This window comes from Nanorana parkeri, unplaced genomic scaffold, assembly GCF_000935625.1.
Source record: "Nanorana parkeri isolate BGI_ZX_2015 unplaced genomic scaffold, ASM93562v1 scaffold419, whole genome shotgun sequence".
NCBI lineage: Eukaryota > Metazoa > Chordata > Amphibia > Anura > Dicroglossidae > Nanorana > Nanorana parkeri.
Window position 1 is genome coordinate 147,196 of NW_017306687.1, and position 10,938 is coordinate 158,133.

The following is a 10,938-nucleotide window of genomic DNA, read 5'->3' on the forward strand; positions in this document are numbered from 1 at the left end:
CGTTCTCCTATATCTTCTCTCTTCAGCGTTCTCCTATATCTTCTCTCTTCAGCGTTCTCCTATATCTTCTCTCTTCAGCGTTCTCCTATATCTTCTCTCTTCAGCGTTCTCCTATATCTTCTCTCTTCAGCGTTCTCCTATATCTTCTCTCTTCAGCGTTCTCCTATATCTTCTCTCTTCAGCGTTCTCCTATATCTTCTCTCTTCAGCGTTCTCCTATATCTTCTCTCTTCAGCGTTCTCCTATATCTTCTCTCTTCAGCGTTCTCCTATATCTTCTCTCTTCAGCGTTCTCCTATATCTTCTCTCTTCAGCGTTCTCCTATATCTTCTCTCTTCAGCGTTCTCCTATATCTTCTCTCTTCAGCGTTCTCCTATATCTTCTCTCTTCAGCGTTCTCCTATATCTTCTCTCTTCAGCGTTCTCCTATATCTTCTCTCTTCAGCGTTCTCCTATATCTTCTCTCTTCAGCGTTCTCCTATATCTTCTCTCTTCAGCGTTCTCCTATATCTTCTCTCTTCAGCGTTCTCCTATATCTTCTCTCTTCAGCGTTCTCCTATATCTTCTCTCTTCAGCGTTCTCCTATATCTTCTCTCTTCAGCGTTCTCCTATATCTTCTCTCTTCAGCGTTCTCCTATATCTTCTCTCTTCAGCGTTCTCCTATATCTTCTCTCTTCAGCGTTCTCCTATATCTTCTCTCTTCAGCGTTCTCCTATATCTTCTCTCTTCAGCGTTCTCCTATATCTTCTCTCTTCAGCGTTCTCCTATATCTTCTCTCTTCAGCGTTCTCCTATATCTTCTCTCTTCAGCGTTCTCCTATATCTTCTCTCTTCAGCGTTCTCCTATATCTTCTCTCTTCAGCGTTCTCCTATATCTTCTCTCTTCAGCGTTCTCCTATATCTTCTCTCTTCAGCGTTCTCCTATATCTTCTCTCTTCAGCGTTCTCCTATATCTTCTCTCTTCAGCGTTCTCCTATATCTTCTCTCTTCAGCGTTCTCCTATATCTTCTCTCTTCAGCGTTCTCCTATATCTTCTCTCTTCAGCGTTCTCCTATATCTTCTCTCTTCAGCGTTCTCCTATATCTTCTCTCTTCAGCGTTCTCCTATATCTTCTCTCTTCAGCGTTCTCCTATATCTTCTCTCTTCAGCGTTCTCCTATATCTTCTCTCTTCAGTGTTCCCCTATATCTTCTCTCTTCAGTGTTCTCCTATATCTTCAGCGTTCTCCTATATCTTCTCTCTTCATTTTTCTCCTATATCTTCTCTCTTCAGCGTTCTCCTATATCTTCTCTCTTCAGTGTTCTCCTCTATCTTCTCTCTTCAGTGTTCTCCTATATCTTCTCTCTTCAGTGTTCTCCTATATCTTCTCTCTTCAGTTCTCCCCTATATCTTCTCTCTTCAGTGTTCTCCTATATCTTCTCTCTTCAGCGTTTTCCTATATCTTCTCTCTTCAGTGTTCTCCTATATCTTCTCTCTTCAGTGTTCTCCTATATCTTCTCTCTTCAGTGTTCTCCTATATCTTCTCTCTTCAGCGTTTTCCTATATCTTCTCTCTTCAGTGATCTCCTATATCTTCTCTCATAGCTTTGCCTGTCACACGTTGCTGTCACACAGATGACCTCTTAGAACTGCTGCCATAACAAGCAATTAGCATTGATGTCCTCCATCCAAGCACCTTCACTATCCTCCTCATTCATATCCTCCTTCACAACCTCATGCTTATAATTGATTTCCAGTGTTTTTTTTAATATATATATATATGTACAACATAAGACTTGTTGCTGACCTCGGCTTTCATGCTGTTTTCAGAGATCTTGCCATCAGTCTAAGAATAAAGTTGGGAGACTGGTTCAGAGTACTGCAGTTGCTCAGAACGGGTTCCGGGGACTCAGACGATGCTCTGCTGGAGCAGGCCTACAACGCCATTGGTGACTACTTTGCAGACAGACAGAAATGGTACAAGCGAGCGAATACAATATTTATGGACTACGTTACAGAAATCGGTTTTCAAATGTGCACAAACATATACAATATATTGTTGTGTGTTATATAATCCTTCACTATTGCAGATGTTCTTCCGCAGTCAATGGTAGGGTATACAGTACTTCCCCATGATATATAATCTCTATTTTAGAAATGGGAGCAGTATGCCCTACCATGTCTTACTTGTGCTGAATGCACTCAAATAGAACATGCATCAGGTCTAGTAGTTGAAGGCAGTGTGCACTTCACCTGCATTCATAACATTATTGAATTACCTTCATTGAAAGCATTTTGTTATAAGAGTTGGATAATTGCAAAAAAAAAAAACGTTGATCCTGCCAGAAATCTTTGAGCCTGCAGGGAGTGGGATAGAACTTATGGAAATTCAATATAAAAGTACAGATTTATTTTTAGTTTTTGAACATAGATACTCTCTAAAGCAGGGGTCTCAAACCTCCAGCCCTCCAGCTGTGGTGGAACTACAAATCCCATGAGGCATTGCAAGATTCTCACAGCCACAGACATGACTCCCGGAGAGATGGATGAGATGGATTTATAGTTTCACCACAGCTGGAGGGCCAGAGGTTTGAGACCCCTGCTCTAAAGGTTTTGTCAATGGTTAGTTATTGCCCTTGGTTTCCCTTTGATTGTTTTTTTTCTTGTTGGCCTGGTTCTGCTGTGTTGTTTGAGTGTTCCCGCCTCTCAGTTTAGAATGCTTTTGGACATCCATAGGTTGCTTATTAGTATGAAAGCTGTTCCTCTTAATGGGCGATAGAGAAAATGGGATTTTTGCACTCACTCACAGTCCATTTAGGTACACCGCTCCTTCCCCCCATATGATATCTATGGACTGCTTGCTACCACTGATCAGAAGTGAAGTGGGAGGAGATTTAATCTCAGGGGGCTGGTCTTCAGTTCAGTGCCTATTGCCCATATCTCCTGTAGGTGGCAGTATAACCATCAGTTGCCTATTATCATCATAGCTGGGTCCCTCAATGGCGAAAAGGATTTTGCAGCGAGTACAAGTCCCATTTTTAGTGACATTTCCAAGTAAAAATCCGTTATAACATACTGCAGTTTAGGAGTATAGAGATGAAAATAGGTTTGGGGTTTTAATTGGAATTTTATGTTTTGCCTTACTGTTATGTCTATGTGTGCAGGTTGAATGCAGTGCAGTACTATATACAGGGCAGGAATCAGGAACGCCTGGCTGAGTGCTACTACATGTTGGAAGATTATGACGGACTTGAAGTTTTGGCTAATTCCTTACCCGAGAACCATAAGCTGCTTCCTGTAAGTTGTATCATGGAATTACTGTATTAGACACCGGCCATTTTATTATTATTATTACATAGTATTTATATAGTGCCAACAGTTTGCGCAGCGCTTTACAATATAAGGAAGGCATTACAATCACAATTCAATTCAAGACAAGATGGTAAGGAGGGCCCTGCCCCTGAAGGCTTACAATTTAAAAGAGGGGGAAGTGATACATCAGGAGGTAGCTGTGTGGGGACAAATTATTTGAGAATGTGATGGTTGAGCGGTTAGTTTGAGGTGGGATAGGCTTCCTTGAAGAGATGAGTCTTTAGGGAACACCTAAAGGCAGTCAAGGTGGGAGATAGACGGACAGGTTGGGGTAAGGAGTTCCAGAGGATGGGAGATACTCTAGAGAAGTCCTGGAGGCGAGTATGGGAGGAGTGGACAAGGGAGCTGGAAAGCAGGAGGTCAATGGATGATTGGAGGGGACAGTTAGGGTGATACTTTGAGACAAGGTCTGAGATATATCCGGGGGCAGAGTTGTTGATGGCTTTATAGGTTACTGTTAATATTTTGAATTTTATCCTCTGGGCGAGTGGAAGCCAGTGTAGGGATTGTCAGAGGGGGGATGCAGCGGTTGGTAAGGTGAATGAGTCTGGTGAATGAGTCAATGAGTGAATGAGTCTGGTGAATGAGTCAATTTTATTGGGTACACCTTGCTAGTTTTGGGTTGGCCCCCCTTTTGTCTTCAAAACTATCTTAATTATTATGGCATAGATTCCACAAGGTGCTGGAAACATTCCTTCAAGATTTTGGTCCATATTGACATGATAGCATCAGAGAGTTGCTGCAGATTTGTCGGCTGCACATCCATGATGGGAATCTCCCGTTCCACCACATCCCAAAGGTGCTCTATTGGATTGAGATCTGGTGACTGTGGGGGGCATTTGAGTCCAGTGAACTCATTATCATGTTCAAGAAACCAGTTTGAGACGATTTTAGCTTTGTAACATGGTGCATTTTCCTGCTGGAATAAGTCATTAGAAGATATGTACACTGTGGTCATAAAGGGATGGACATGGTCAGCAACAATACTCAGGTAGGCTTGGAATTTAAACAATGCTCAATAGGTACTAAGGGGCCCAAAGTGTGCCAAGAAAATATCCCCCACACCATTACACCACCACCACCCTGAATCGTTGCTACAAGGCAGGATGGACCCATGCTTTCTTCTTTACACCAAATTCTGACCCAACCATCTGAATGTTGCAGCTGAAATCGAGACTCATCAGACCAGGCAACGTTTTTACAATCTTCTGTTGTCCAATTTTGGTGAGCTCTTGTGAATTGTAGCCTCCGTTTCCTGTTCTTAGCTGACAGAAGTGGCAAAATGAGGATTCTGAGCCTGATGAAGGGGACCCCCTGAGGCCCCGAAAGCGCTTGTATTGAATGGCAATGTGTCATTAAATGGACTGTTGCTAAATTACTCGTATGGTGTGCTGGTGACATTATTTCTCCATGGCTGTTTTGATATTCGCTTTAGCAAGCAGGTGGACAGGTGAACCTAATAAAGTGACCAGTAAGTGTATATGGGATAATATACCCTGCTGTACATTACAGGTACTGTATATGGGGATTCACGTTATAGGTCAATGTGTAAGGCCAATTACAATTATAAAGCCAGCTGAGCTGTGTTGGTGTCTTTGATATAGTTGCCTAGAGTTCAGTCAGAATGTTTGCAATGTGAGAGTGATCATGCTACATGTACATTATATGTCAAAACTTTATTTGAACTCCAAATCTGGTTCCTATGGATCGGTGTGATCAGCTTCTGCTCATTCTTGTTCCTGTGCAGGACATTTCCCGCATGTTTGTGACGGTGGGAATGTGTGAGCAGGCTGTGGCCGCCTTCCTCAAGTGTAACATGCCGAAAGCAGCTATAGACGCATGCATGCACCTCAACCAGGTAAGCAGTAGTTGGATATTAGCACATATTAGTCGAGATTCAAAATCTTTGTTCTTATTTTGACTATTTACCTAAAGCTGAAGTTTTATCTGCTTGTATTTTGTTTTTGGTTCCTTCTTCCCCCTCAACATAACCAAAACCATTCTGTTTTTATTACATATCTAATTTTAGACCCAGTGGCGTCACTTCTCTAAGCATTGCAGGCAGATCACGGATGGTGGGAAGGGCCGGCAGGGTGCTGTACATTGCTTCCTGAAAACATTAGAGCCCATCATACCCTGCCACAGTACTCCTCTCATGAGCTCTCAGTCCTGATGCGAGCAGTGGGCTGGCTCTTGGGAGGAGTTATGCAAATATTAGAATGCCTTGATGGGGAGATGTCAGTCTGGGATAGTGGGCATACCTAGGCAGGCTGCATTTGCATGCAGACCACCGTGGGTAATGCCTGCATAGCATGCTGAGCCTCCACGATTGAAAGAACGGATATCCAATTAATGAAAGGGCCGGGGTCATGGATAAACAGGCCGGGGAGAAAAGGGTTATATATCAGGGGTAGAGAACCTCAGCACTCAAGCTGTGGTGAAACTACAAGTCCCATGAAGCATTGCAAGGCTGAAAGCCACAGGCATGACTCCCAGAGGCAGAGGCATTGAAGTAGATTCACCACAGCTGGAGTGCCAAGTTTGCCTACCCCTGGGCCAGATGATGCTGGATGTCCTTCAGCCAGGAAATGAGGCGGGCTCTATCTCTGCTGTTACCTGGTTTAACATTACTAGTTCCTAAAAAAGCTTTCCGGTTCCTGGATTGGCTCCTTGCTGACTGCACATGCATGGACGTCCAGTGGGAGAGGCACGTGGGCTGATAATCCTAGAGATGGAGAGTTTAAACCGCATTGTTGAACTTGACAATGAGCGAGGTGTGTAAATCACAAGAATGGCTGTACAGAATTACAAATCCTTTGCTAAGTGCCAGGGCAATGGTAAGTGCTTCTGTATGTTAACTGTGTAATTAGCTGTTTTTATCCCAGAGTTCTGCATTAAAGGGAAACGTCATGAGTGGCTTTATACCTTTGTGTCCGCCATTTACTAGACAGGCGTTAAAATAACATGCTGTCCCCTGGTGTTTCTGATTCCTGTTGGCGCTGCAATAATTCCCTGGATCATATGACCCGCATCTGGTGGCGCTGCTTTTTGGTCCGGGGATTCTGGCGGGGGGTTTTGGGGGTGTACCTCAGGGTGGCAGGTGTTGCTGTGGCAGATGACCCCAAGATACTGTTGCTATCTATGATACCCGGGTCATTCAAATGTGCCAAAAAGGGCCTCTTGCGACACTTTCTCACGGCCGCTAGAACAGTCATCCCGCGCCATTGGCAAACGCCGGTGGCCCATTCCCTGGCTGAATGGGCTTTGGAAATGGCCCGTATAGCTGATCTGGAGGGCCTCTTGGCTGAGAAACGTGATGCTGGATCTCAATATGTGCACGCATGGTCTGCCTGGATCGCCTTCAGGGAGTCGGCGGGCTTTTTAGAGGCCATCTCCCCCTGAATTATGGGCTTATTGTGCCCCCTGGCAGGGGGTGGGTCCTTTTCTATATTCTTTTGTTCTTTCTCCTGCTCCCCCTTTGATCTTCCTGTTCTTCTCTCCTTATCCCTTCCTATCTCTTTTACCCCCATCAGTCTGGGGGTTCTCCCCTAGTTGTCGTGTCCTCCTATCTTCGTCCTTCCTCTGAATATCACTTGTCATCGCCCCCCCCCCGCTCGAGATGTACCGGGGATAAGGGAACTCCATTACATTTATAATGTTTCTTTGTTTATTTCATCCCCGGGTCTCTGGAGCGGTGGGGTTTACATACTGTGGCAGGTATCGCAGCTGAGCTCGCGCCCTCACTACGGATTACTCTGTAAGACTTGACTACCTGCACTGTTCCGTGTAATGCCCTAGCTCCTGCACATGACTGCTATTATTTGTTTTGATACCATGCTATGCCGAGTTCCCCTTGGGGCACTCTCCTCTTGTTCTTTTGTTATGTTCTCTTTGTGGCTGAAGCCTTTCTGTGTTTGCCTTTTTCTTTGATTTGTACAAAAATTGCTAATAAATTCAGATTGCACTAAAATAACATGCTGTGCACTCCAGCAGGCTTACGCGGAGTAAACTCCCTATACCTGTCATTTGGCAAACTGCAACACATGAAATAAAGAATACATGTCCTGCCATGCGTTGGACTGATAAAAATTAGACAAGTACGTTATGTCGTCTGTGGACACTTGTAGAGAGCTGAAAATGAATGTTGAAAAAACTCACGTTAACACTTAGGCCCCGTTCCCACTGCGCGATATGCAAATCGTGCGTTTGTCGCACGATTTGCATATTGCGCGATATCGCGAGATTTGCCGCGCGATATCGCGTTCAAGCTTGCATTGAGCTCCAAAAAGGGTCCTGCTGTAGCGACACACGACCCACGACAGCAGGACCCTTTGCCCCATTGAAATGCATTGGAGCGCGATATCGCGCGAATTACCGCGCGATAAATCGCTCAATGTGAACGGGGCTTTAAAGGAGAACTATGAGGTGAGTGATTTTCACTCATCCTCATAGTTCGAGACGACGTGTGACAATGAAACCGTCACGTGTCGGCTCAATAGATCGGGAAGTGAGCAAACACATACCGTCACTCGCTCACTTCTCGATCATCTCCCTGCAGAGAGCCGTGACTGTCCTCCAGCGCTGACTGGCGGAACGGACGGGGGCGGGATCGGCAGAGCCAGCTGTCAATCACGCAGCTGGGTGGATCTCGACAGTAATGTCGGGATCCGTCCCGGCTGCGGCGGTCTCAGTATACTGAGCTTTGGGTCATGGGAGGACACTAGTTTGTCTCCTCCCATGACCCTTAGGAGAACTATGGGGAAAAACACTTACCCCATAGTTCTCCTTTAAGCAGAAACGCATGTGCAGGTGCGTATGGGCCCTAAATGTTTTTTGTGAATTTTCTTTTAATATTTAAAAAAAATATTTTTCAATTTTGTATAACATTTTTATCAAATAAATACTCAATTGTCAGTTATTTGAAAAGCACGCTCTACAGTCTGTTAAGAAAGCCCAGCATTACATTCTCCTAAGAAAGTCCAGCACTACCTGCAAATGGTACAACAGGTGCCCGTGTTTATGGTTAATTGCTACCATCCAGTTGTGGCTGAGGATTGCCCTCCAGTACCAGCCATGTTCCTTCCCAGGATTCTCTAGCAGTATATTGACACAAAGACTGTGTTTTTACTGTATACAAACTTTCATGAACTTTATGACCTGCACAGTTGAACCGTTGACATGATGGTCACATAGACGTGCCGGGTGTAGACCTTTGTGCCCTTTTCTCTGAGCATCTTCAAGCTGTGTTTGCAAACACATGAGGTGGGAGGTAGGATGGTCGGCGCATGACCGCCCGGTGCTCCTCTGTAATCCCTGTGTATTCCTCTAATGATAGCTGCTCATGGATGGAGAGAATGTCTCCTCTGTGCCTGCCAGTGATATATGGGAATCCCTGTAGGAATAAATAACCTTTTCAACCACTTGTAACATTCCTCCAATGACTCAGATGTGCTAACACCACATTTTCTTACAAAGTGTACCTGTCATTCACTGTGGAGTTGGCCAGTTTATAAGTTGATCCTTTATGTCAAAGAAAGACGCCTCAGAGGTCAGAAAATATGTTCTTCTACAGCATGCCGGTATTTGCAGGACTTCTCCTACCAAGCAAGGTGAGAATGTCTTAAGCAGCACCCTGCTAGTAGCAATAAAACATGCCTCAAAGTGTCTGTAATAAGAGTCTCTAATAAGAAATGTCTGTGGTGCATCATAGTAAGTAGATGTGCACTGAAATTAAAAAGTTTAAACCGAAAACAAGAAAATGTCAGGCCGAAACCAAAAATAATTTTTTTTTCACCTTTTGTTTACATTTTATTTTTCTTTCTTTATTTTGTATTATTTATTTTATAAAATATTTTTATTTTTTACTTTTTAGGGGCTTTGCGGAAATATTAGGGGTCTAAACAGACTCCTGATATTTCCCTTTTAAAATAGAAAAAGAGATTGGGGACACAGAACCCTCAATATCTTTTTCTGCAGCCCCTGTAATAAATTAACAAGAATCATCTATACTGAGTGTTCCTGTTCATTCATAACATGTGGATCTAGTATTTTACCAAATCCAAAATCATGAATGAACAGGAAGTGATGTAGATCACTTCCTATTCATTCATAACTGGTACATAGTAACTCATATTATATCCATTTATTTACAAACAGCAATCACTGACTGCTTGTACTGGTGCAGGGAGGAGAGTTCGGTCTATTTTGACAACTGACTCCTCCCCTTCACCGATGGCCTGGCCTCCTGTGACAGCGCATGACTGCCTCCGCCCCCACATTGCTCTCCATCCTGATTTGTCAGAGGAGGCCGAGTGCTCTCCTCCCCCGCACCGCTCGGCCTCCTCTGACCGTTTCTCTCCTCCCTACTGGACGCTGCATTGTGTCACAGAGGACACAGAGCAGCACCCAGCGGGGAGGAGAGAAACCAGGCATGCACCGCAATGTTGGCCAAAAGATGGCACTTTTGGCATTTGCCAAAAGTGCCATTTTCATCTGATATATGTTTCGGCGGCCGACATTTCAGTGTATCCCTAATAGTAACCAAATAGTTTGTTCCCTTTGAAATGCAATTTTTAAAAATTGGATAAATTTGATCAAATGATCAAAAGTGTAGCAGACATAATCTGGAGTAGTAATAGTAACCAATCAGCTTCTCTCTTCAGTTTGTTCAGTTAACCACTAACAAGCCCCCTATATAATAGCAAAGAGGTTGTGACAGGTCCTCTTTATGGAGACATCAGGGGTCTATTAGACCTCTAATGTCATCTAGGGACCCAAAGAAGCTGATGAAGGAGAGATCTGCTTCACCTGCTTCTTCTCCAGCTACAGCAGTCAGGGAAATGACAGGATGAAACTGGAAGTGATGTAATACTGGTTGCTTCCGGGTTCAGTGATCAGAGGGGAGATCACCCACTGGAAGCATGCTGTACTCCTTCCGATTGAAATGAACAGGCCAGCTGTGCCAGTCCCGGGCCGCACAGTGGACAGCGGAGCTTGGGATAGCCAGCAGCGGTGGTGAAAGGGGGGCACACGCTTCCCAGCACCATACAAGTGATCGGGCGGATCTATAGCTGCCCAATCACTTGTATGTAAATAGACAGCACCAGCTGTTTAAAACGGCAGCCATGATCTTAGTCCAACCACTTCAGAACGCTGCTGAGTGCAGAACATTAATTGTGGGAATGAGGAAACCTTGGAATGGTCATGGTTGTATTGTAAGGTTACCAGCTTTGTACATTTGATCTCTGTATATCAGAACTATCGCTGCATTGTGAGAATAGGAATTCCATTTCACACTTTTTGTTCCTCTCTTACAGTGGAATAAAGCTGTTGAGCTCGCCAAAAATCACAACATGAAAGAAATCGGATCGCTGCTTGCCAAGTACGCCTCCCATTTGTTGGAGAAGAACAAAACGCTGGACGCTATTGAACTTTACCGCAAAGCCAATCACTTCCTAGAAGCTGCTAAGCTCCTGTTCAAGGTAAGGTCATTGCGCTGTGTCAGGGCAGCTGCAGCCTGTAGTAAATGGATCTTAAAGGCTAAGTGCACCTTTCTGACCCATTAAACATGGGCAGAACGCAGACCTCCCCCCC

General features: G+C 44.4%; 1 protein-coding gene across 1 annotated transcript in view; it reads left to right on the forward strand.

The window, feature by feature from the left end:
* Nucleotides 1-10,938, forward strand: part of WDR35 (WD repeat domain 35) — a 64,601-nt gene that overhangs the window by 41,724 nt on the left and 11,939 nt on the right. Inside the window, exons 22-25 of the mRNA XM_018559887.1 lie at nt 1,804-1,950; nt 3,138-3,270; nt 5,093-5,203; nt 10,662-10,826. Of these exons, the coding sequence (XP_018415389.1) occupies nt 1,804-1,950; nt 3,138-3,270; nt 5,093-5,203; nt 10,662-10,826 (556 nt within the window). The remainder of the gene's footprint in view (nt 1-1,803; nt 1,951-3,137; nt 3,271-5,092; nt 5,204-10,661; nt 10,827-10,938) is intronic.